This window comes from Stegostoma tigrinum, chromosome 3, assembly GCF_030684315.1.
Source record: "Stegostoma tigrinum isolate sSteTig4 chromosome 3, sSteTig4.hap1, whole genome shotgun sequence".
NCBI lineage: Eukaryota > Metazoa > Chordata > Chondrichthyes > Orectolobiformes > Stegostomatidae > Stegostoma > Stegostoma tigrinum.
Genome location: NC_081356.1, coordinates 138,865,118 through 138,892,974, shown reverse-complemented (window position 1 = coordinate 138,892,974; position 27,857 = coordinate 138,865,118). Strand labels below are relative to the sequence as shown.

General features: G+C 41.9%; 1 protein-coding gene across 4 annotated transcripts in view; it reads left to right on the top strand.

The window, feature by feature from the left end:
• Positions 1-27,857, top strand: part of LOC125450882 (nipped-B-like protein) — a 510,140-nt gene that overhangs the window by 105,890 nt on the left and 376,393 nt on the right. For 3 of the 4 annotated variants that reach the window (XM_059644995.1, XM_059644997.1, XM_059644994.1), the window contains exons 4-8: positions 7,198-7,328; positions 9,444-9,561; positions 12,379-12,533; positions 13,001-13,126; positions 16,693-16,853. In XM_059644995.1, coding sequence (XP_059500978.1) covers positions 7,198-7,328; positions 9,444-9,561; positions 12,379-12,533; positions 13,001-13,126; positions 16,693-16,853 — 691 coding nt within the window. The remainder of the gene's footprint in view (positions 1-7,197; positions 7,329-9,443; positions 9,562-12,378; positions 12,534-13,000; positions 13,127-16,692; positions 16,854-27,857) is intronic. The other variant, XM_059644996.1, reaches the window with a different exon arrangement.

Below are 27,857 nucleotides of genomic sequence, written 5' to 3'. Positions count from 1 at the left end.
TCTTAGGAGGAAAGGCTGATGGACTTGAGGCTGTTTTCATTAGAAAGAAGGTTGAGAGGTGACTTAATTGAAACATATGAGAGAATCAGAGGGTTAGATAGGGTGGATAGGGAGAGCCTTTTTCCTAGGATGGTGACGGCGAGCACGAGGGGGCATAGCTTTAAATTGAGGGGTGAAAGATATAGGACAGATGTCAGAGGTAGTTTCTTTACTCGGTGTAGTAAGGGAGTGGAACGCTTTGCCTGCAACGCTAGGAGATTCGCCAACTTTAGGTACATGTAAGTCGTCATTGGATAAGCATATGGGCGTACATGGAATAGTGTAGGTTAGATGGACTTGAGATCGGTATGACAGGTCGGCACAACATCGAGGACCGAAGGGCCTGTATTGTGCTGTAATGTTCTATGTTCTAAGGATTAAAAGGTGAGGTGCACTGAGCCCTGCGTGTCTTGGTGAAACAGTCACTGAATGTTGGCATGTAAGTGCAGCAGATAGTGTGGGAAACTAATAGCACGCTCTCCTTCATATACAGAGGATTTGAGTATCGGAGTAAAGTTTTCATCCTGCAGTTATGCAGGCCTTTGGTGAGACCACACCTTGAGTATTGTGCACACTATTGAACCTCCTTGTCTGAAGGAAAGATATCCTTGGTGTTGAGGGAGTCCAATGGGAGTTCACCAAACTGATTCCCAGAGGTTCATCCCAAAGAAAAGGGAGATTATCTGGGGTGGGATTAGACAGCTATGGCTGACAAAGGAAGTCAGGAAATATATCAAAGAAAAAGAGACAGCCTGTAAAGTGGCCAAGAGCACTGGGAAATCAGAAGATTGGGAACACTACAAAAACAAACAGAGGATAACAAAGAGAACAATAAGGAAGGAGAGGATCAAGTGTGAAGGTAGGCTAGCTAGTAATATTAGAAATGATAGTAAAAGCTTCTTTCAATATATAATAAACAAACGAGAGGCAAAAGTAGATAGTGGGCCACTCCAAATTGATGCTGGAAGGCTAGTGATGGGAGATAGGGAAATAGCTGAAGAACTTTGCGTCAGTCGTCACAGTGGAATACATGAGTAGTATGCCAACAATTAGGAGAGCCGGGGGCAGAGTTGAGTATGGTAGGCAATACAAAAGAGAAAGTACTAGAAAAACTAAAAGGTCTAAAAATTGATAAATCTCCTGGCCCTGATGGGCTACATCCTAGAGTTCTGAGGGAGGTGGCTGAGGAAATAGCAGAGGCTTTGGTCGTGATCTTTCAAAAGTCACTGGAGTCAGGGCAGGTCCCAGATGATTGGAAAATTGTTGTTGTAACCCCCTTGTTTAAGAAAGGATCAAGGCAAAAGAAGGAAAATTATAGGCCGATTAGCCTAACCCCGGTAGTTGGTAAAATTCTAGAATCCCTTGTCAAGGATGAGATTTCTAAATTCCTGGAAGTGCAGGGTCAGATTAAAACAAGTCAGCATGGATTTAGTAAGGGGAGGTCGTGCCTGACTAACCTGTTAGAATTCTTTGAAGAAGTAACAAGGATGTTAGACCAGGGAAATCCAGTATATGTTATCTATCTAGACTTCCAAAAGGCCTTTGGTACGGTGCCTCACGGGAGGCTGCTGAGCAAGGTGAGGGCCCATGGTGTTCGAGGTGAGCTACTGGCTTGGATTGAGGATTGGCTGTCTAACAGAAGGCAGAGAGTTGGGATAAAAGGCTCTTTTTCGGAATGGTAACCCATGACGAGTGGTGTCCCACAGGGTTCAGTGTTGGGGCCGCAGCTGTTCACCTTATATATTAATGATCCGGAAGAAGGGACTGGGGGCATTCTGGCGAAGTTTGCCGATGATACTAAGATAGGTGAAGGGCAGGTAGTACTGAAGAGGTGGGGAAGCTGCAGAAAGATTTAGACAGTTTAGGAGAGTGGTCCAGGAAATGGGTGATGAATTTCAATGTGAGTAAATGTGAGGTTTTGCACTTTGGGAAAAAAAATACAGGCATGGACTACTTTCTAAATGGTGAGAAAATTCGCAAAGCAGAAGTACAAAGGAATCTGGGAATGTTGGGCCAGGATTCTCTAAAGGTTAACTTGCAGGTAGAGTCCGTAATTAAGAAAGCGAATGTAATGTTGTCGTTTATTTCAAGAGGGTTGGAATATAAAAGCAGCGATGTGCTTCTAAGGCTTTATAAAGCTCTAGTTCGGCCCCATTTAGAATACTGTGTCCAATTTTGGGCCCCACCCCTCAGGAAGGACATACTGGCGCTGGAGCGTGTCCAGCGGAGATTCACACGTATGATCCCTGGAATGGTATGTTTTTAATGTATGATGAATGGCCAAGGATCCTGAGATTGTACTCATTAGAGTTTAGAAGGTCGAGAGGAGATCTAATAGAAACTTACAAGATAATGTATGGTTTAGAAGGGGTGTACGCTAGGAAGTTGTTTCCGTTAGGCGGGGAGACTGAGACCCGTGGGCACAGCCTTAAAATTAGAGGGGGTAAATTTAAAACTGAAATGAGATGACACTTCTTCAGCCAGAGAGTGGTGGACTTGTGGAATCCACCCCGTCTATACCCCCCATGACTTTGTAGACCTCAATCTCTGTCTTTGTAATGAAAATAATCCAAATCTATTCAACCTCTCTTCATAGCTAGCACCCTGCATACCAGGGCAACATCCTGGTGAACCTCCTCTGCACCCTCTCCAAAGCATCCACATCCTTTTGGTAATGTGGCGACCAGAACTGCACAAGGTACTCCAAATGTGGCCGAACCGAAGTCCTATACAACTGCGTGGAAGTGGAGTTGAAATGCCCATCAGCCATAATTTAAATGGTGGAGTGGATGTGATGGGCCGAATGGCCTTACTTCCACGCCTATGTCTTACAGTCTTATGGTCTAAGGCAGGACTGACGCAAGAAGAGAGACTGGTTTGACTGGGCTTGTATTTGGTGGAACTTGGAGAATAAGGGGATCTCTTGGAACGTTTAAAATTGTGATCGGACTGTAGTGGCTGGAGGCGGGAGGAAAGCTCCCAATATTGGGCAAATCCAATACAAACGGGTCACAGTCTAGGAATAAGTGGGTAAATAGTAAGCCATTCAGGACTGAGGTGAGGAATATTTTCTTCACATTTGATTTATGAACCTGTGGGCAATCTCTTGCAGCTGAAGTGATCAAGGGATATGGAGAGAGGAAGGGAATGGGATACCGAGATTGCATGATCATATTGAATGGTGGTGTAAAAGCTTGAAGGACTGAATGACCTTCTGCACCAATTTTCTGTTTTTATATTTCTATCTCCCGAGTTTCTGCAATTTCAGTTTTTGTTGTTTATAATTTTCTCCTTCATGAAGCCATTCACAGTGCTTTATTTTGATTGTAAATGCTTTGGTTTCCAATGGCAGTATGTTAGCATGGATAAAGGATAAGGTAATTAATAATGTTGGGATAAGGGGCCAAAGCAGAAGTTGCTGGAAAAGCTCAGCAGGTCTGGCAGCGTCTGTGAACAAAAAAAATCAGTTAATGTTCCCGGTCCGGTGACCGTTCCTCAGAACTGAAGGTCACCAGACCCAAAGCATTAATCAATATTTTTTTCTCCTCTTTATCGTCACAAATGCTGAGCTTTTCCAGTAACTTCTGTTTTTGTTCCTGATTTACAGCATCCACAATTCTTTTGGTTTTTATTGGGATGAGGGGGCCATTTTCAGAATGACAACCTGTAACTTGCGTGCCTCATGGATCAGTGCTGAGGCTGCATTTATTTACAATATAGATAAATGACTTGGATGAGAAAAGTAAATATAATAGAATTTTCCAATGACACAGATGGGAGGCCAAGTGGTAAGGATGACACAAGGAGTCAAATATAATAATATCCTTTAGTGTCACGTCCTCAAGTACAGGCATACAGGAGTACAGTGATAAGTTTTATAAGGTCACTTCTTATATCGCCATCTTAGGTACAAGTACCTCGGTACAAATCCTAGATATAAAAAAAAACGTAATTTCATTATTTTACAGAAATAAGACATAGTTAAACGAATGGCCATTGCAGTCATATAAACAAATTACACCTAAACATTGTAATGCTGTAACTGAGCACAGGGGCTTCCACACATGGTTTGACCATCTGCGCAGACCCCAGTGCAACAACTGTACCCACTCATCTCCAAGTCTCCAATCCACTCTGCACCAGCTGTCAGCTCATCCAAGGTAAGTTTTTTTTTTCCTCCAAGGCTTCTGCCAGTTCCCCGTGCCAGCCTCTGTTCTAGATTCCCCACGAATATAGGTAGGTTAAGAGTAGGCGAAACGTGAAGATGAATTGCAGGGGATTCAGTTTTGACTACTCATGCTTATGAATGTGATCCCATACAGGGGTATAATTTTAAAGATCTGATGTACAAACATTTCTTGTAATTACAAGTTGCTATTTTATATTAGCCTACGTTACGTTCTGACTTGCAAATTGACTTAAGATTGGACATAAGAATGAAACCTGCTCGCGAGCTGGGGATTTCTTGTATTTTGTTGGAAAATGAAATATACTTAGGCAGGAAGAATGGAGAAACTGAATATTATTTTAAAAAAGACTGCAGAAAGCTAAAACAGAACGATTTGGGATCCTCAATTCTTAAATAACTAAAAAGCTACCATCCAGGTTAATCATCCAACTAAGGTAAATGGACTATTGGACTTTATTTCAAAGAAAATGGAGCATAAAATAGGGAGCCTTGTCAAAATAAGGCATAAATCAGACCTTAGTTAGAATACCATGAACAGTTCTGGTCTCCTCACCTGGAATACTGACGCTGGTAGTAGTCCAGAAAATGTTTCGTAGGCTGATTCTTAGGGATTTCCTTACGAGGTGGGCTCGAATGTTGGGTTTGTGTCCATTAGAGCTTGGAACAGGAGATCTAATTGAAACGTAGAAGATTCTTAGTGGGCTTGACAGGGTAGATGTGGTGAGGTTGCCTCCTCCTTGAGTGAAAGCCTAGGACTAGGGGCATAATGTGCGTAAGGAGTCTCCTGTTTATTCTGAGATGAGGAGTTTTTTTCTGAGACTGATGACTCTGTGAAATTCTTAGTCTAGTGGGCTGTCAGGGCTGTGCCATTAAGTATATTCAAGGCTGAGAGATTTCTAATTGGACTCCATTTACATGGTTCGCTGCAGCTTGCTGCCATAGAAAGGCTGCCAACATAATCAAAGATCTTTCGCACACCGTTAATGATCTCCTACAACCTCATCAGTCAGGCAGAAGATACAGAAGCCCGAACACACGCACGAGCAGGTTCAGGAACAGCTTTTCTGGCTGTTATTGGACTGGTAATTGGACTGTCTAGCCTCAAATAACGCCGATCTTGCTAACATTGATCTCACCTAGCGCACAACTTATGCAATATAACCAGTATGCCTCAGTCTGTCTTTTTGATCTGTATATCCTTTGCTTACTATGATCTGCCTGTACCATTCGTAAATACAGCTTTTCACTGTATTTTGGTACATGAGACAACAAATAAATAAAATCAGTCAATCAATAAATCAATTTCAGGAGCTATGGGTTATGGGGAAAGGGCAGGAAAGCAGGATAAAAGATTATTGGGTCAGCTGTATTCTCATTGACATTGAATTGTATAGCCTACTTCTGCCCTATGTCTTACAGGTTGTTGGGAGACAGATCATTCTCACCTTTACATGTTTGTATCTAGCCTGAATTTTCAAGTATTCTTAACTCTTTCCCAATTATGTGATTTGCTTTAAACCATCTTAAAAATGTTGGGAATTGCACATTTTAGTTTCACAGTTTGCATTAACCATTAGAACAACATGAAAATATCTTGAATGATTTGCTGCATTTGAGGGTAATTAGGATGGCATAAATTCTGTTTTTGCCAGCAGTGCGCGCATGTAACGAATGGAAGAGAAGCTACGGAATGTGGTTAGTAACTATTTAAGCCCACATATCCCACAAATGAATAAAAAAGATGAGTTGCTGGCTGGCCAGCAATTTTTACCCATCCCTCGCAGCCCCTGAAAAGGTGGTGATGCGTTGACTACTTGAACCATTGCAGTCCACCTTAATTTACCTTGGTGTCCTTGTAGTAAATTCAAGTTATATAACCACGATGCTGCCGCCACCACCACCACCACCTCTAAAGCTATAGATAATGAGGTGTGAAGCTTGTTAAAAAAATTTCTTTTGATGGTCCCTGTAAAGAATGAAAGCACCTTATTTGGATTTGGTAACGATTGTAGGCAATATGAGTTCTTTTGGAAAGCTATGCTAATCTATGGAGTTGTGGCTAGTGACGAAGGTTGCTGTAGGTTGCGGAGAGACGTAGATAAGCTGCAGAGCTGGGCTGAGAGGTGGCAAATGGAGTTTAATGCGGACAGGTGTGAGGTGATGCACTTTGGTAGGAGTAACCGGAAGGCAAAGTACTGGGCTAATGGTAAGATTCTTAGTAGTATAGATGAGCAGAGAGATCTCGGTGTCCACGTACACAGATCCTTGAAAGTTGCCACCCAGGTTGACAGGGCTGTTAAGAAGGCATACAGTGTTTTAGCTTTTATTAATAGAGGGATCGAGTTCCGGAACCAAGAGGTTATGGTGAAGCTGTACAAAACTCTGGTGCGGCCGCACTTGGAGTATTGTGTACAGTTCTGGTCACCGCATTATAAGAAGGATGTGGAAGCTTTGGAAAGGGTGCAGAGGAGATTTACTAGGTTGTTGCCTGGTACGGAGCGAAGGCCTTAGGAGGAAAGGCTGAGGGATTTGAGGCTGTTTTCGTTAGAGAGAAGAAGGTTGAGAGGTGACTTAATTGAAACATATGAGAGAATCAGAGGGTTAGATAGGGTGGGTAGGGAGAGCCTTTTTCCTAGGATGGTGACGGCGAGCACGAGGGGGCATAGCTTTAAATTGAGGGGTGAAAGATATAGGACAGATGTCAGAGATGGTTTCTTTACTCAGAGTAGTAAGGGAATGGAACGCTTTGCCTGTAATGGTAGTAGATTTGCCAACTTTAGGTACATTTAAGTCGTCATTGGATAAGGATATGGATGTACGTGGAATAGTGTAGGTTAGATGGGCTTGCGATCGGTATGACAGGTCGGCACAACATCGAGGGCTGAAGCGCCTGTACTGTGCTGTAATGTTCTATGTTCTCAGTAACACTAGCATTGAAGTAAAATTGAAAATAATTGTTCCTTTTCTAGAGAACTGAAGGATAATCTTGGTAGTGATGACCCAGAGGGTGATATTCCAGTTCTCCTGCAAGCTGTTTTGGCTAGAAACCCCAATGTCTTCAGGGAGAAAAGCATGCAGAATCGATATGGAGTTCAGAGTGGTAAGTAATATACATACAGCAAATTGGATCAACCGTTTATTCACAAAAACTGGCAGATCGTTTTTGGGTTTTTTAGTATGGATTTAGGATTTTCATTTAAAACTAAAATAGTAGTTTATACTGTCTGAATAATCTTGACGTAACATTCCCACCTAAGCCGCACCTCCATTTCCTACCTACTAACCTCATCCTGCCCCCCTTGACTTGTCTGTCCTCCCCGGACTGACCTATCCCCTCCCTACCGCCCCACCTGTACTCTCCACTCCACCTATTTTCTCTTCTATCCATCTTCGGTCCGCCTCTCCCTCTCACCCTTATTTATTTCAGAATCCTCTCCCCATCCTTGTTTTCTGATGAAGGGTCTAGGCCCAAAACGTCAGCTTTTGTGCTCCTAAGATGCTACTTGGCTTGCTGTGTTCATCCAGCTCCTCACTTTATCTCAGTAACATTCTGGGGTTCCTGCTTATGCTTTAGAAATCAAATCACAACTGTTTTGTTTACTTTGAAATTGTGGATCTGACTGTTCTGATCAAAAGCCTTGAAATCATTAACTTCATCACAGAAACTGATATAAAATAAGTCTGAATTTCTCCTTTGCCTGTACTGACTGATAGTCACAGTGGTTGACTAACTGTGAAGGGTTTATTGATCCTTCTGCAGTTTATTGCTATTCCTTGAAGTCTGTGAATAAAAATAGAAGACTGGGCTGAAAGTGTTCCAACTCTGTGTGAGGAAGTGTCCATTTTTGATGAAATGTGCTTTCTGGTTTTGAGAAATCGCTGTGAATACAAGACTATATCTTGAAACTGCGTAATGTGTTAGATAAACAATGCAACACACGGTCTACTAAGTATTACTAAATGTAATAAAATTATGGTGCTTCACTGTTCAGGTCAACTCTTTCAGGAAAAGAATGGTTTACTAAGGAATTAGACTGTATGCAAGAACTGTCAGGTTCATGACTTGATACACATCACAACAATTTTAATTTAAAATTTTAAATCATTAGCTAAGCCTTTCTCTGCTCCCTCTGGTTTTCATACAGATTTAATAGAAAAAGGAAGCCTTTGCTGTGGTTGCTAATACGCTGTAACCTCTTCAGTACAGAGCGCTTGATACAGAAGCACTTCTGGTTTTTCAAAAAAGTTCTGTTGAATCATGTTTGAACTGGATGTAAATATATAAATAGAGACAAGTTTAATATAATTTGTGCAGAAAAGAGTTGGAGCCAAATCGAGCCAAAAGGATTAAAAAATGAGCAAGAACCAAATGGTGAAGGAAATAGCTAGATAATATTAAAGATTGGCTGAACTAGAATTGCAACAAGCTTATCCACTATTGCTGTGATTGGAAAGTTTGGAAGACAGTCGTCTTTGTCACCTGGCTTGGCACTTGCACAATAACAAGGGGACATAAAGCAAACCAAAGTTGTGTTGACATGACATACGTGTGTGTTTTCAAATTTGTTCATTTAAAATATGGGTTGTTGCACCTAATGCATAGAAGTCTGCATTTATATTGAACAATGTCAGCCATTGACCAATACAGTCCTTTAAAACTTTAATGTTTGTAAATGCCAGTGCGTGCACTGTGTTTAACCTGTTGCCACATGCAAATGCACAGGTAGACTGTAATCACTCCCCCACCCTCACTCTTGATCTGAGTCGTCGGTTCTTGCGATCAGGAGCAGAAACACAACCAAATTTAACGCTTCCATTCATCTTCCCAGCTCAATTACACAAGCAGTTTTTAACCCTCACTCAAGACACCTCACTCAGTGATTGATTAAGTTACTTGCTGGTAATTTATGGAGTACATGAGCCTGAGAATTGTAGAGCTGGCTAAGAAATCCTTACAGCTGATGTTTCTTGATTTCATAGTTCCAGACTGGTGAGGTTACAGTGTGTCTATCCCTCAACAGCATCAGTAAAATAAAATTATCTGCTGCTGTTTGTGGGATTTGCTGTGCAAATTGGCTGCCTCATCTTCCTACAAAAATAAGTAATTGCACTTGTAAAAGTACTTTCTTTGGACCATCCTGAGGGTATGATTAGTGCTTTATAAATGCAAGTTTGTTTTGAATTGGCTTCACTGTATGAACGTGTCCTGTTTCAGGTATCATGCAACAACAGATCATCCAACACCAACAATACAAACTACCCCAGAATTCCATACATGGGAGCCCTGCATCCTCCACTTTTCAGCAGTCCACAATCTCGCACAGTCCTTCCAGGTAATATGCAACATATTGTCACATTGGTAGAATCTCCAGAACATAGTTCGACAGTGACTTGTTGCTGAATATCTATTGTTAAATGTAGTTTGCAATTCTCATTTTTAACAGTTAAGAGATGAAAATAGTGGTGTGGGCTCTCTAAAATGGTCATGTATAGCAGCCAACAAAGGTACTAATCCAAAAATTTGTGTCCCCTTGTCTGCTCTGATATCATGTGTTTGTTCTGAATGGTAATGCAAGTTCTGTCACATCTCTGCTATCCTTCTATTTTTCAATAATGACTTATTTTCTACTTCATTTGTTCAGCTTCTGTATATGTAGTTAAGTATTCCTTGATTTTAAAATTCACATCATTGTTTTCATGCTTCCATGCCCCATTGGCCTGTGTCTTGAAATTCCTCCATAACTCAACTCTACCTGTGTTTCTGTAATTCTGGCCTCTTAAGCACACACAGTTGTTCCATTTTGGTGGCTGAACCTTCAGTTGCCTAGGCCCTAACTCTCTGGAATTCTCTCCTTGAGTTTTTCTACCTGATTACTTCACTTTCTTCCTTTTAAGATGCCCCATCAACCCGAGCTGTTTGACCAGTCGTTTAGATTTTACCCTATATCTCCGGTGTGATGTTATTTATTTTATAATGTTCCTGTAAAACATTTTATTTCATGAAAGGCATGATATAAATGCTAACTTAATGACCCATATCCACAGGATATGTTGGTATTTAAGAGGTAAAAATGTTTAAAAAAACCTGACTTGTGGCCACAAACTTGCAGCGCACTGAAGACCTCATTTCATTTCTGTCAGTGGTTTTGCTTTTACCTGCTCTGTTTACCAGCTCATATTTCTATAATGGTTCTGCTGACAAGTGATATATTCAGGCTCTGCAAATGCTTTCATTATCTGATTCTATGTCATGCAATTCTTCGATTAGCAGTTGAGTCCTGATCAGTAAATTCCTGAAAAAGATTTATTGCAAGTCGAAGTTCACAACCAAACCATCTACCAATTTTTAGTGTTTTCACCAGTTATGCATTTGCACTACAGAAGCTTCACATGTACAAATGATTCTTGTATCAATTACGGCAGACAGTAAAATTTAAATTCAATAAAATCTGGAATTCAAATCTAGTCTAATAGCAACTATGAAACCACTGTTTATTGATTAAACACCTGTAGGGTTCGCTAATGTCCTTTTAAGGGAAGGAAGTCTGCCATCCTTACCTGGTCTGGCCTACATATAACTCCAGACCCACAGCAATATGTGAGACTCTTAACTAAAGTAGCCAATCAGTTCTAGGGCAATTAGGGATCCACAGCAAATACTGGCCTACCCAGCAATGCCCACATATCGTGCAAGAGTATTAAAATAAATATTCAGGGTGGGGAGAAGAGAAGCAGATTAATGTGGACAATTATTTTGTGGCAAGATTAGGTAGAATGAGACCATGTGGCAGTGATCCCTTTTTATTTGAAGACAAATTTTAGAGATTCATTGCTCTATAATATTGGAAAAGATAATCAGTGTAGAAACTGATGAAATCGAGCATCTTTCCTAGGATAATGACAGTTCTGAAGCAAACGGCATATGTGGCTTGCCAGGTTGAAGAGAGAAGTTGATGGTATCATTCATTCTAGGAAGTATTTCTGGGTGGGGGAGCACGTGAGGTGTGTGTGGAAAAGAAAGAAAAAGTAATTCTACTCATTTATCAGTATGAATTTTGATGTTGGCTCAGCCAGCATTATTGCCCCTGCTTATTGCTTTTGAGAAAGTGGTGGGTGTGTTTATTACTTGATGATTCATTCAACTAGAAGCAAGATGAAACTGGACACTGCTATCCGATGTTCTGATGGTCAGTTGTGAACAGAGGATGAGGAGAGGAATGATGTGGCTAGATGCATTATTAAAATACAAGTTGGATATCCTTTATATGGAAAATTTGGGATCTAACTGCTTTTTAGAAATTGGCTAATTTTGGTTTTTGATACAGCCTATTTGCCCTAAAAATTACTGTTAATTTCAGACAACTTTTATCACCTTCCACTAGGGTGATCAGTTAGCTCAGTTGGCTGGATGGCCTGATTATGATGCAAAGTGACTCCAACAGTGTGGTGTCTTTTCCTACACTGGCTGAGGTTACTGTGAAAGACTGCTTCTCAAATTGTCCCTTGCCTAAGATGTGGCTACCCTCCGGGATAAACCAACACCCAGTTGTCTGTCTAATGAGAGAGCAGTCTTCCCGTCTGGTGACTTTATCTCCATCGTCTTCCGCTGAAGACATTGACTCCTGCTGGTATGTAGGCATAGAGGCACTTTCCCAAGCCATGTAGTGTTGTAGTTTTGGTTCCTCCTCTTAAAAATAGCTCTGTGCACAGGGCTTTCATTCTTTAGGGCCCATTTGTATCTGTTCAGGACTGACTGTTTGATTCTACTTTTCGAGAAAGCTGTTTCATTTAGGACTGTTTGGCTTTTGGATTTGCAGATAAATGATACCCAACTTGTGGTATGGAACAGGTGCCTGTAGAAATTGCATAGTAAATTAAACTAGCTTATTGCTTAACCAATGAATTGTGATCTGCTCACAGTTCTCCGTTAGGAAAGAGGACTTGCTTACCATTAGTTTCTACATGGCCATATAATAAACTCCAATGTATACAGTGTAGTAGGAGGTTGTTTGGTCAATCAAACACATCACATCTTATTTTCCAGCTCTTAACCCATAACCCTGGAGGCTATGACAATGCAAATTATAGTGTGGATAAACCGATCAAATGTGGAAATTAGGGTAAATGTCATTTTACTTTTTTGTTTACAGTCGATTTGTACCACCTCAGTCAAGTTCGGCCAACAGATATATGACTCAGCAGAACAGTCCTGCGCCCAGTCCTTATGCTCCCCAGAGTCCTCCAGGTTACATCCAATATCCACAACATCCTCCAAGCTATACACAACATCAACAGATACAACAAGGTAAGAGTTGACAGAAGTTTTGAAATGGATGACCTAGAAGCATGTGTAAATGTTGAGAATGTTTGCTAGACTCTACTTTCATACTTCATAACCAAGACTGTAATGAAGAATCTGTTTAGTTTTAACTTGGTTAGATGAACTTCTCCAGGATCCTAGATGGGGTTGGTCATGTTTCTTCTAAGTTGTTTGATACTGGGGTATAGTAGTATGGTATATTCTGAGAAGTTAGGTATTGTATGCTCCATTGGAGCTTAGGTTGCTTTCCCTCATGTCCCCAGTTCCAGTGCACCATTAAGACAGTTCAGAGGCCTTACTTTGGTGAGATTCCATTTAGGAAATCAAATGTTTTTCTTGGTACCAGGATTTATTCATAAGTGCAGTTTAAAAATAAAGTAAAGCTTCTGCAATGGAGGTGGTGGCTCATAATTCTTGCTCATAGTGCTGAATGCTTGTTTTTCCATCCTTAGAGTTGCATGGTTCCCCTCTGGTATCAGGTCCTACGTATTCTGGGAGTCCTCAGAGACCTGTGCAACCCTGTTTGATAGTCCAGACTCAGCCTTCTCCTCAGCAGCAACAGTCAACCTCCACGCTAGGTAAAGAATGCACCATTTCAGCTGTTCTGCAAATTGTAGCAGGGCATGAAATAAGTGGAGATGTGTGGCAAATGCTTGTGCAATATTCAGAATTAGTCTGTCAGTCTTGGGACAATAAAGCAAGTGTAACAAGCCTTCCATTGTAGCAAGTTGCAATTCTTCATAATGTATACTACAGTTTTATTTAAAAGACAGGAATTCCCATTGGTAAGGCATTAATTTCATTACCTGAATTGCTGTATTGAATTACTGTCAGTACTTGGCAACTGAAGAGTATTTGTAGGATGGCACCTTTCTCTGATTAAAATCGTTTGTGATATTATTTGGGTAGTTTTGTATTCTTTTCGAGGGGGGAAAGGCAGCCTGTTTCCATACAGTTTGGTATCGTGTTGCCACTTGGAATTAATTTGTGTAGAGCAAATACACTGAAGTTGGTAATCTACACAGTCTGCGTTTAATTAATCACTTGTGGTAGATCCGTATCCGGCAGAACTTCAACCATATTGCTTTACTGTTCAAAAATTACTGAAGTCACCACACAGAGCATGAAATATGGAATTCTCCAAATTCTTTTTATTGTTCTATTAGATATTACAGAAATTTAGTAAACTCATCAATGCCAATGAAGTCTGGATAAACCTAGTCAGATTAAATGCTTCCTGTGAAAATAGTCCTCAGCAAAATATCTTGCATGATTTTAAGATATGTGGCAGACACTACAGACTTAGCTCAGAGAATTGGGAGATTTTGGTGAGGCACTTGATGTGAATAGGGAAGACAATGTAATGAAAAGAAAAAGGTAATGTAATTGTAGTTATTTATTGGTATGATCACACCAGATACTATTGTTGCCATTGTTTGTACACTGCTGCCTTTTTTGACCTTTTTTTTGCAACGACCATGCTCAGTTCAATGTTTACAATGTAACCCATGTCAACCTTATAGCTTCTGAGAGCCTTTCTGGATTTGTTTATTTCAGTGACCACTTGGCCTCCCATCAATTCACTCAGCTTGAATTTTAGCCCAAACTGAATCGTAGGGGCACAGGCCATTCACCCCGTTGAGTCTGCTTCTACATTCAGTGAAATCATGACTACTTTAATAAGCATCAAGCCCACTTTCCTGCCTTTGCCTTTTCCCCATGCTGCTCGATGTCAGTGTTCAGTCACTTAGATTCTGTTTCTTCCCTTTTTAAACCCACTTCCAAGTTCTCATTTTAGACCTTGCTGCAAACCCATAACTTAAACTGAAGATATGGCTAGCCTCCGTTTTTCATTACAGCACTGTAAAGCACGTTGAGATGATATGAGTCGTTAAGTTTGTTTTAATTAACCTGAGTTGGCATCATTTTCTCGCCTGAGAAATGTACACTGTAAAGGTAACATGTCAAGTCTTGCAAGAGGTAATGTTCAATGGGAAGAGTTCAGTAACTATAACTGTTTACCAATTTCGAAAACTATGTTTAATAGAATTGCATCTGTAAAATTAACTACAGTTTTCAAATTGGCATTTTTTGTCTTTTTTTTTGAGATTTGCCATTTTACCCTATTAGTGCGCCTATCGAGTAGTGTGTGATCAATTTACATAGTGAGAAAGGAATAAGTTTGAGTCAAGATGGCGAATGCTAGTCGTCTAGGGCTCGGAATATAGGAAGTGAGCATTTCAGCTGTCACGATTCCAGCTAATGGTACTTCTGGATACATTAGATCCAATAATGAAACTCAACTTCATTTTTTTTGTAGTGTAGGTAGTACACATGCTGGTTTATCACTTCCTTTAATAAACGTTTGGTTCTGTTATTACACAAAAGAAATATTATTTAACATTGCTATTTGTTATAAAAAGTTAAATAAATATTGAAGGCAGTTGTCAAGACCTATAGAACACAGCAAAACAAAGTTTTAAATTGCTTCCCAATGCTGTCCATTACAGTGACTCTAGGAGGAACTGTACTCACCTCTAAACTTTCCTTTGACTGATTTCTGACAGTTTCTTGATCTTGGGCAGTAGTGACAATTCAGAGATGTTTCCAACTTTGTTGACATGAACTTTCTTCAAAAGTGAACGCATTATAATTTCTAATAAGGTGGAGATTCTAAATAAACTTTTTTTAAAATTTGCAAGTTTCACAGATTGAGCACTTCTGTTGACTTGTTCCCTGAAGTTCTAGACCTCTCTCCATCTCTTGGAACTGGACTGTATAAAAACTTACTTCTGAATAGATGTGGTCTAACAGCAGGCAGAAGGGATTAGTTTAATTTGGCAAGCCAAGCACCATTTTAGGACCACAAAAGCTGACGTTTCAGGCCTAGGCCCTTCATCAGAAAAGGGTCTAGGCCCAATTTGTCAGCTTTTGTGCTCCTAAGATGCTGCTTGGCCTGCTGTGTTCATCCAGCTCCACAATTTGTTATCTCGGATTCCCCAGCACCTGCAGTTCCCATTATCTCTGAGTTTAATTTGGCATCATGTTCGGCACAGCTGAAGGCCTGTTCCTGTACTGTACTGTCCTCTGTTCTAAATAAATGTGGAAAAAAAAACAAAAACCATGCTCATCCTGGGTTCTTCTGATTTGGAACTAACCAAATAGCCTTCATGTTTACCCTGCCTGTCGTAAACCCATCAAATCTTTGCATTATAGTTACTCCTTTGGAAGGACATTTTATCCTATTTGAAAATGTCTCCTGAAATCCACATTTCAAAAATGATATTTGTGTAAATAATGCATCTTTTGCATCACTGCTAAACTCAATCAATGCCCACGCTTTTCTGCACATAATCAGATACTGATGATAATGTGATTGTTTCCAATTCTGAGACAAATTCCTAATTCCTCGGTTGTTGTTTCAGCTGACTAACCACAGAACCAGAATCTAATTTTGGACCTAAATTTAATGCTACCCTTAATACTAATGTTCTGACACTATTAGGCTGATGTTTGAGGTGTAGGTGGCAGGAGCTGAGCTGCTCTTTCTTTTGTCAACTGCAATATGCTGAGTAATATCTTCAATGAAATTAACTTCATTGAAATTAATTTAGAAATAATTGTATATGAATACCAACCTACCCTCCATTCCTGTCTTTGGAAGTCATGGGCAATTAAAGTATACACAGCCTCGAAATTTCTTTTTGTACAGCCATGCATAGAAGAAACTAAAAAAGGATTGACTTGTGCATGGATTATGTGGGAACTTTCTATTGCTGCACAGCTCATAGGGACTATTGATTCATGCCCACCTATTGTTGCAAGCACTGTTACTCCATGTTATGCAAGAGTCCACAAAGTCACCACAGCTGTTAAGTAGAAACCATGCATTTTGAACTGTGTGTACTTTTTCTTTGAATTACATCTGATACTTAAAGTTTCAGATCAAGTGAAGCAGTCTTTGAAATATATTAATCCATTTTGGTTGGCTTATTTCGGTTTAGTGAGGTTTTCTTAGAAATGCCTTGTTCTTGTTTATCAGAGGGTTACATTTGGGACCGATGATTGACACCACCTTGGCAAAAGTGAATCAGATCTGCATGTGTAGGACAGCTTAATTAATGTAACTTAATCTGTTTTTCAGCTTCTGTGTCAAGCCCTATGATTCCCAGTGGAATGCGGAATATTCATGATAGTAAAGTGGCAAGTCAGATGTCAGGCTCCTCATCCAATCACCATTCAGATAATTCAAGACATGGATCGAGTGAGGACTATATACACATGGTGCATCGGCTTGGATCAGAGGTGAGAACAGAGTTGATTCAGAAACCGCTGTCTGTAGCCTTGGATCTGAATATTTTTGAGGCAAGTGCGTGTGAACTTAACACTAGCTTAATTTTGAATCAGAAAGCGTATTTTGGAATTGGGTGAAATTTTAAGTCAAATTGATCTTTTTGAATCTTACGTGAAATTTAACCTTGAATGAAATGATTGGGCAATAGAGTCAGCGCCATCAATTCCAAAACATGATTGATTCCTTGGTAGAGCCACCTGATGGAGAAAGTGAAGCCAGGTGGGGTCCAAGGTGTACTACCTAGATGGATAGAGAACTGGCTGGCCAACAGGAGATAGAGTTGTAGTGGAAGGGAGGTTCTCAAAATGGAGAACTGTGACCAGTGGCGTCCAAGAGGGATCCATGTTGGGACCACTGTTGTTTGTGATATACATAAATGATCTGGAGGATAGATGGTCGGTTTAGCAATTTTTCAGAAGGTACTAAGATTGGCAGAGTAGCAGACAGTGAAGAGACTGTCGGAGAATGCAGCAGAATGTAGATAGATTGGAGAGTTGGGTGGAGAAATGGCAGATGGAGTTCAATCCAGGCAAATGTGAGGTGATGCATTTTGGAAGATCCAATTCAAGAGCGAACAATATGGTAAATGGAAAAGCCCTGGGGAAAATTGATGCACAGAGAGATTTGGATGTTCAGGTCCATTGTACCCTGAAGGTGGCAACGCAGGTGGATAGAGTAGTCCAGAAGGCGCATGACATGCTTTCCCTCATCGGACGGGGTATTGATTACAAGAGTTGGCAGGTCATGTTACTGTTGTACATGACTTTGGTTTGACCACATTTGGAATACTGCTTACAATTCTGGTTGCCACATTACCAAAAGGATGTGGATACTTTGGAGAGAGTGCAGAGGAGGTTCACCAGGATGTTGCCTGGCATGGAGGGCGCTAGCTATGAAGAGAGGTTGAGTAGGTTAGGATCATTTACATTAGAAAGATGAAGCTTGAGCGGGGACCTGATTGAGGTCAACAAAATCATGAGCGGTATACACAGGATGGAGAGCAAGAAGCTTTTCTCAGGAGTGGGGAACTCAATTACTAGGGGTCATGATTTCAAGGTGAGAGGGGAAAAGTTTAAGGGAGTTATGCATCGAAAGTTCTTTATGCAGAGGGTGGTTGGAGATGGTAGAGGTGGGAACGATAGCGTCATTTAAGATATACCTCGACAGATACATGAATGGGCAGGGAGCAGAGGGATACAGATCCTTGGAAAATAGTTGACAGGTTTAGATAGAGGATCTGGATCGATGCAGGCTTGGAGGGCCGAAGGGCCTGTTCCTGTGCTGTAATTTTCTTTGTTCTGTTTTATAAAATTGGACAAAGGATCATTTGCAATAGTAAAATTGTCAGATTATATAAGATCTTTAAACTTTGAAGAGTTGAAATTCACGTTTTATCTTCTGTGTTTGCTGTCACACGATTTAATTTGCTTGACCGTGCTATTTCAGGTAGTTTTGCCAGAACCATCATATCGATTGCAGATACATTTTGTAGAGACCTGGAACACTCGTCTCAGCCTTGGCTGAGACTCTCAACTTATTCAGTGCAGTCACTTGATCATACAGAATTAAAGATAAATATGAATTTAGAGGCAATCTGTGATTCAACATACCAACTGATGGCCTACTCCTACTCTCGTTCTTACGAGACATTTCCTGCTTTTGAACGTATGGCTTCTGATTTCTTAATTGAGCAATTGAGACAGTGTATATGCTATTGGATTGACCAGGCTGCATCCAGCATCTAATTTCTAGCATAACACCAGCTCCTCATATGTCCAGAACTTTCTTGATCCTCAGTTATAACCTGCACCAGGTGTTTACTGCTCCAGGCCACACTTCCCATGGACAACACTGAGCCTCAACTGTCTGAGCTAGCAGCCTTCTGGTACCTTTTTGGCTTGCCATGAGCTTTTCTTAGCCCCTGCTGCATATTGAGCTAACAGCAGCACTTCAGTTGCTGCTTCTTCTGCTTCACACAAATTTCTGTAGGTACCAGTTCCCTCATGGTTTAGCTGATCACATAGAGACTAGTAGGAGCACATAGAGACTAGTAGGAGAAGTAGGCCAGTTGGCCCTTCAAGCTTGCTTTGATCCTCTATCTTGATCCATATTCCTGCTTTCTCTCCACGCCGCTTAATACCTTTAAAATCTAAACATTTATCCATTTCATTCTTGAATATATTCAGTTCCACAACCTTCTACAGTAGAGAATTCTACAGATTCTCTATTTTGGAAATCCAAATATATTACATCTACTGGTTTCCTTTTATCTATTCTGCTTGTTACCTCCTCAAAGTCATGATTTCCCCTTCATGAAGCTGAGCTTGATTTTTATGTATTTCTAAATACTGTTATTACATCTTCTAGAACTCTTTTGTGAACAAAAGTTTCCTCATCTCAGTCCTAAGTGGACTACCCCATATCCTGAGATTTTGTCCCTGATTCTAAACTCTCCAGTTGGGAAATGTTGTTCTTCCCATGTGCACCTGCATAGGCCCCAGTAATACCGATCTGTGGTGTAACATTCCTTGTTACAGTCCTACTCCGGCCCCGACTCTCAACTCTTTCCTCCATTGTATCAGTGACATCATCAGTGCTGTTTTCTTCTTTTCTTGTCCAGAATTGGAAGCATTTAGCTATTTCACTTGCAAGTATCTGCTCTGCTGTCAGTTTCACCCGTCCACTAATGTCCAGCTCAAACCCACTGACTCCCATAGTTACGTTGACTGTACATCCTCTTGCCCTACTTCCTGTAAAGACTCTCTTCCATTCTTCCAGTTTGTCCATCTCTGTTGCTCAGCTTGATGGCAGGAAGCAGAAGGTAATAGTGGAAGGATGCTTGTCTGACTGGAGGTCCGTGACTAGTGGTGTGCCTTTGGACTTCGCAATGGGCCCATCACTATTTGTTAGCTATATTGATGATTTGGATGGCATGATTAGTAAGTTTGCACATGATACTAAAATAGGCAATGTCATGGACATTGAGGAAGGTTTCCAGTTGCAACAGGATCTTGATCAGCTGGGGAACTGGGCTGGGAAATGGCTAATGGAGTTTAATATTGTGAAATGTTGCATTTTGGAAAGTCAAATCAAGGTAGGAGTTTCAGGGCAGATGGTAGGGCGAGAGTTGGATGAGAGGGACCTGGGAGTTCAGGAGTAGGATTCTCTGAAAGTGGAGTCACAGGTAGACAGGGCAGTGAAGAAGGCTTTTGGCACACTAGCCTTCATCAGTCAGGGCATTGAGTGTAGAAGCTGGGAAGTTATGTTGCAGTTTTACCGGACATGGTGAGGGTGCACATGGAGTATTGTGTTCAGTTTGGTCATCTTGCTATAGGATGTTATTAAAGTGGAAAGAGTGCAGAAGAGATTTGCAAGGATGTAACCAGGAATCAAGGCACTGAGTCATAGAGGGAGGTTGGACAAGATAAAAACTCCTACCTTTAGAGCATAGGAGACTTGAGGGGCGATATTATAGAAGTGTATAAGATCATGAGAGGCATGGATAGGGTGAATGCACTCCGTCTTTTTCCCAGGGTTGGGGAATCGAGGGCTGGAGGGCATCAGCTTAAGATAAGAGGGATAAGAATAAATGGGAACCAGAGGGACAACGTTTTTAAGAGGGTATACATATGGAATGGGCTGCCAGTGGAAGCAGTTGAGGTCGGTACATTAATAACATTTAAAAAGCACTGGGCATTCATGGATCGGAAAGGTTTAGAAGGTATGGGCCGAGTGCAGGGAAATGGGGTTAGTGTGGATGAACATTTTGGTTAGGCATGGAGCAGTTTGGACCAGTGGGCCTGTCTTTGCTGTAGGACTGTGACTGATTTGGTCTGATGCCAACTTTCACAAGGGACCTCTGAACTGTTCACCACCTTCTGCAACTAAGGATTCCTGGCACCGTGTTTGACAGAGCCCTCAGTAGGATCCAACCCATCTCCCACACCTCTTCTCCTTCCTTCCACAATGGTGATAGGGTCCATCTTGTCCTCGCTCACCATACCACAAGCGTCTACATCCATGTCATCATTAGCTGCTATTTCCTCCCCTTCCAATGGGATGTTACCACTAGACTCTCATTCCCCTCCCTTCTTTGTCAGCCTTCCACAGAGACCATTCCCTCCCAGACACCCTGGTCCACTCCTCCTTCATTCCAAACATCTTCCCTCAACCCCGTGGCACCTTACCCTGCAATCTCAAAGTGTACACATTTGCCTGTTTACTTCCTACCACCTCAGCATTCAAGGCCCCAAAAACATCTTACAGGTGAAGCTGTGCTTCACTAGTTCTTTAAATACAGCAAACTTGACTGAATATACCTCGCAATGTGGTCTCCTATAATGGAGAAATGAAACACAGATTGGGTGACCACTTTCAGAACACCTACATTCTGTTTGCTTAAAAGACTGAACTTCCAGTTGTCTGCCACTTCAACACAAGGTAGATGAGCCCCTGGGTTGCTGGAGTGCTGACTGATATCTTTGTATCCTCTTTGACCGCAGGAGAGGTTCCAGAGGACTGGAAAGTAGTTATTGTTGTCCCGTTGTTAAAGAAGTTAGCAGGGATAATCTGGAAAATTCCAAGCCCGTGAGTCTTATGTTGGTGGTAGGGAAATTATTGGAAAAGATTCTCGGGGACAAGATCTATATGCATTTCAAAGCAACTAGACTTATTAGTGATAGACCGCATGGTTTTGTGCAGGGGGAGTTCTGCCTCATTAACTTGATCAAATTGTTTTTTGAGGTTGTGATGAAGATGATTAATGAGGGGAAAGTGATTGATGGCTACGTGGGCTTCAGTAAAGCCTTTGAGAAGTACAGAAGGAGAAGTCACATAGTATCAGATGAGCTGGCAAGATGAATGCAGAACTGGCTTAGTCATAGTAGACAGTAGTGGTGAAGGATGCTTTGGGAGTGGAGTGCTAGCGATGTTCCACAGGGATCAGTACTGGGACCTCTGATCATGATCTATGTAACTGATTTGGAGGAACCCGTAGCTGGTCTAATTAGGAAGTTTGCGGACAATACAAAGATTGGTGAAATTGCAGATAGTGGGGTGGATTGTCAGAGGATGCAGCAGGGTATAGATCAGTTGAAGGTATGGTCAGAAAAATGGCAGATGGAGTTCCATCTGGACAGATGTGACATGATGCATTTTGGAAGGTCATGCACAGCTGGGATTCTAAAATGAATGACTGTTCCCTTAGTTTTGATATCCAGAGGGATCTGGATGTGCAAGTCTACAGATCACTGAAGGCGGTCATGCAGGTAGATAAGGTAGCAAAAAATGCTTATGGCATGCTTGCCTTCATTGGAAGGGGCATTGAGTGCAAGGATAGACAAGTTATGCTGCAGTTGTACAGCACTTTGGTTAGGCTGCACTTGGAATATTGCATGCAGTTCTGGTCACCACACTACCAGATGGATGTGGATGCTTTGGAAACGGTACAGAAACGGGTTACCAGGATGTCTCCTGGTATGGGCGAGTTATAGCTATGAAGAAAGGTTAGATAGACTGTGTTTTGATTGAAATACTGGTGGTAGAGATCACGTTTGGAAGGTGCAGTGCATCTTGATGATACATTCTGCTGCCACTGGATATTGGACGGGCAGCTTTGTTCTGGATGATAAATTTCTGATGTTTTGGGAGCTGCACCCATCCAGGCAAGTGGCAATTATACCATCAGACTCTTGACTTGTCGCGCTGAGATGGGCTGTAGATGTTTCAGAAGAAATAGGGAGGGAGGTAAAAGAGGTGAGGGAGTGGCATTGCCAATCAGGAATTGTATCACATCTGCAGAAAGGGAGGTAGTGGAGGAGGGTTTTTCTGCTGAGTCGGTATGGGAGGAAATCAGAAACCAGAAAGGAGCAGTCGCTTTGTTGGGAGTTGTCAAAAGACGCCAGTGCGCTCCGCCCCCACCCACCATAGCAACAGAGACACTGAAGAATAGATTGGGAGACAGAGAATTTGGAAAGGTGCAGAAATAATAGGGTTGTTGTCATGGGGGACTTCAACTTCCCTAATATAGACTGGAACCTGCTAAGTGCAAAAGGTTTGGATGGTGCAGATTTTGTCAGGTGTGTCCAGGAAGGATTTCTGACTCAGTATGTAGACAGGCTGACGAGAGGGGAGGCCATATTGGATTTGGTGCTTGGCAACGAACCAGGCCAGGTGTCATATCTCTTGGTGGGAGAGCATTTCGGTGATAGTGATCACAACTCCCTGACCTTTACTGTAGTCATGGAGAGGAATAAGAGCAGACGGTATTGGAAAGTATTTAATTTGGGGAGGGGGAATTACAGTGCTATTAGGCAAGAACTACGGAGCACCAGTTGGGATCAGATGTTCTCCGGGAAATGCACGATAGAAATGTGGAGGTTGTTTAGGGAGCAGTTGCGACAGATACTGGATCGGTTTGTCCCACTGAGGCAAGGAAAGGATGGTACCTTGGATGACAAGACATGTGGAACGCCTAGTCAAGAGGAAGAAGGAAGCTTACTTAAGGATGAGGAAGCAAGGATCGGACAGGGCTCTAGAGGTCTACAGGTACATAGAACATAATACATTACAGCACAGTACAGGCCCTTCGGCCCTCGATGTTGTGCCGACCTGTCATACCGATCGCAAGCCCATCTAACCTACACTATTCCATGTACGTCCATATGTTTATCCAATGACGACTTAAATGTACCTAAAGTTGGTGAATCTGCTACCGTTGCAGGCAAAGCGTTCCATTCCCTTACTGCTATGAGTAAAGAAACTACCTCTGACATCTGTCCTGTATCTTTCACCCCTCAATTTAAAGCTATGCCTCCTCGTGCTCGCCGTCACCATCCTAGGAAAAAGGCTGTCCCTATCCACCCTATCTAACCCTCTGATTATTTTATATGTTTGAATTAAGTCACCTCTCAACCCCTTCTCTCTAATGAAAACAGCCTCAAGTCCCTCAGCCTTTCCTCGTAAGACCCTCCCTCCATACCAGGCAACATTCTAGTAAATCTCCTCTGCACCCTTTCCAAAGCTTCCACATCCTCCTTATAATGCGGTGACCAGAACTGTACACAATACTCCAAGTATGGCCGCACCAGAGTTTTGTACAGCTGCAGGAAAGGACTAAAGAATGTACTTAAGAGAGCTAGAAGTGGGTATGAGAAAACTTTGCCAGGTAGCATCAAGGAAAACCTAAAGCTTTCTATACTTATATGAATAACAAGAGGATGCCCAGAGTGAGGGTAGGGCCAATCAGGGATAGTGGAGGGAACTTATGTGCTGAGCCAGATGTGGTCGGGGAGGTCCTTAATGAATACTTTGCTTCAGCATTCACCAGTGAGAGGGACCTTGACATTTGTGAGGGCAGCATGAAACAGGCTGATATGCTCGAACAGGTTGATGGTAGGAAGGATGATGTGCTAGAGATTTTGAAAAACATGAGGATAGATAAGTTCCCTGGGCCAGGCAGGATATACCTAATGTTCTTACAAGAAGCAAGGGAAGAGATTGCTGCCCCTTTGGCTATGATCTTTGTGTCCTCACTGTCCACTGGAGTAGTACCAGAAGATTGGAGGGTGGCAAATGTCATTTCCTTGGTCAAGAAAGAGAATAGGGATAATCCTGGGAATTACAGACCAATCAGTCTCTCTTCTGTGTTGTGCAAATTGTTGGAGAGGATTCCGAGACTGTATTTAAGCTTATTTGGAAAAGCACAGTTTGATTAGAAATAGTCAGCATGGCTTTGTGAGGAGCAGGTCATCCTCAAAGCCTATCAAATTCTTTGAGGATATGACCGAACACTTCGATGAAGGTAAAGCATTGGATATGGTGTATTTGGATTTTAGCAAGGCATTCGATAAGGTTCCACACTGTAGGTTCATTCAGAAAATAAGGAGGCATGTGATTCAGGGGCATTTGGCTGTCTGGATACAAAACTGGCTATCCAGTAGAAGACAGAGGGTGGTAGTAGAGGGAAAATACTCAGCCTGGAACTTGGTGACCAGTGGTGTTCCACAGGGATCTGTTCTGAGACCTCTGCTTTTTGTGATCTTTATAAATGACTTGGATGAGGAAGTGGAAGGGTGGGTTAGTAAGTTTGCCGATGACACACAGGTTGGTGGAGTTGTGGACAGCATGGAGGGCTGTTGTAGATTGCAATGGGACATTGACAGGATGTAGAGCTGGGCAAAGAAGTGGCAGATGGCATTCAACCCAGAAAAGTGTGAAGTGATTCATTTTGGAAGGTCAAATTTGAATGCAGAATACAGGGTTACGGCAGGATTCTCGGCAGTGTGGAAGAACAGAGGAATCTTAGGATCCCTCAAAGTTGCGAGCCAAGTTGATAGGGTTGTAAAGAAAGCATATGGTGTGTTGGCTATTTATAAGCAGGGGAATTGAGTTTAAGAGCCATGAGGTTATGCTGCAGCTCTATAATACTCTGGTTAGACCACACTTGGAATATTGTATTCAGTTCTGGTCACCTCATTATAAGAAAGATGTGGAAGCTTTAGAGAGGATGCAAAGGAGATTTACCAGGATGCTGCCTGGACTGGAGGGCAGGTCTTATGAGGAAATGTTGAGGGAGCAAGGGCTTTTTTCATTGGAGCAAAGAAGGATGAGAGATGACTTGATACAGGTTTACGAGATGATCAGAAGCATAGATAGAGTGGATAGTCGGAGTTGTTTTCCCAGGGTAGAAATGACTATTATGAGGGGGCATAATTTTAAGGTGATTGGAGGCAGGTATAAGGGAGGTGTCAGAGGTAGGCTGTTCACACAGAGTGGTCATGTAGAAGGCCTGCTGGTGGTGGTAGTAGAGTCAGATACTTTGGAGACTTGTAAGTGATAAGCACATGTAGTAGATTGATCTTAGTAGGATAATAGGTGGGCACAACATCATGGGATGAAGGGCCAGTACTGTGCTGTGTCGTTCTATGTTCTGTAGATAATGGACAAATGGAAGTAAGCTTTTGCTGCCTCTGACATGGCATTATAGCCACTGTATGTATTTATCTGGCCCAATTTAGTTTCTGGTGAATGGTTAATCTTCCCCTGAATTTGGGGTGGTCCCAGAGGAGTGGAGTTTTACACAAACATTTAGATAAGATAAACCAAGCAATTACAGACCAGTCAGTTTAACTTTGGTGAGGAAATTTCTAGAAATAATTATTTCGGAAAATTAATAATCATGTGAAAAACTGTCAATTCAGAAGAGCCAGCATGAATTTGTTATGGGAAGATTTTAATCTAATTAGCTTGCTGGAAGGTTTAAGAGATCAGAGTTGATGCGGAGTACATGGTCTGCAGAAAGTGTTGATACAGTGCCATACAACAGACTCGAGGAAAGTTCTTGGTGACAAAAGAAAGACAGTGGGAATGTGGATGCAGAGTTGGCAGTATGATAGGAATCAGAGTAGTGGTCAATGGCTGGAGAAAGGTTTGTGGTGGAACTCTCCCAGGGTCAGTATTGAGACTTGTGCTTTTCTGACACGTTATATACAAATGAACTCTAATTCTTGGCCTGTAAGGGACAGTTTCAGATTTTGTTGAAGATGCAGCACTTGGCAGAATTGTAGAACTCGACAAGGCCATTGAAAGGTTGGAGTGAGTGGATCTGTGGCAGATGATGTTTGTGGCAAAGTATGAGGTGCTGTAGTGTGTTACCAAGAACATGAGAGACAGTATAAAATAAAGGTCCCTATTCTGAAGCGTATGCAAGTCGGCTATATATGTTTTTTCTATTTATTTGAGAGATCTGGGCATCGCTGGCTGGCCAGCATTTCTTGCCCAACCTTTGTTGCCTTTGTGAAGGTGGTGGTGAGCTGCCTTCTTGAACCACTGCAGTCGTCCTCTTGTGGGTTGAGCAATGCTATTAGGGAGGGAATTCCAGGATTTTGACCCAGCGTCAGTGAAGGAACAGTGATATAATTCCAAGTCAGGATGGTGAGTGACTTGGATTGGAACTCGGGCGTGGTGGTGTTCCCATTTGTCTGCTGCCTTTGTCCTTCTAGATGGAAGTGATCATGGGTTTGGAAGATGCTGTCTGAGGATCTTTTGGTGAATTTCTGCAATGCATCTTTTATATAGTATGCCTTGCTGCTACTGAGGGTCAGTGGTGGAGGGAGTGAATGCTTGTGGATGTAGCGCTAATCAAGCGGGCTGTTTTGTTCTGGATGATGTCAAGCTTCTTGAGTGATGTTGAAGCTGCATTCATCCAGGCAAGTGGTGAGTATTCCATCACACTCCTGACTTGTGCTTTGTAGATGGTAGACAGGCTTTGAAGAGTCAGGAGATGAATTACTCGCCGTATTCCCAATTTCTTGGTTGTTGTTGTGTTTATGTGGTGAGTCTAGTTGCGTTTCTAGCTCATGGTAACCCCCAGGATGTTGTTAGTGGGGGAATTCAGTGATGGTAACACCACTGAATGTCAAGGGACAGTGGTTAGATTGTTTCTTATTGGTGATGGTCATAGCCTGGCATTTGTGTGGCACGAATATCACTTGCCACTTGTCAGCCCAAGCCTGGATATTGTCCAGACCATGTTGCATATGAACATGGACACCTTCAGTATCTGAGGAGTCATGAATGGTGCTGAACATTGAGCAATCATCAGTGAACATCCCCATTCTATCCATAAGGAACTGAAGATGACAGGGCAGGTAGAGTACAGTAGTCTCAGCTTGATTAATAGGTGCGTAGAGCACATGAGTAGGGAGGTTATGCTGAACATCTGTAGAACACTGGTTTGACCTCAGTTGGAGTATTGTCTAGCTCTTGGCCATGCACTGCAGAAAGGATGTACACATTTTGGAAAGAGCACTGAAGAGATTTGAGAGTTGCTTGAAGGATGTGAAATTGCAATATCAGGATTGATGGAGAAGTTAAGACTGCTTCGTCACGGAGGAGAAGGCTGTGATGAGATTTGATCGAAGTTTTCAAAATCGTGATGGACCTGGGCAGAGTAA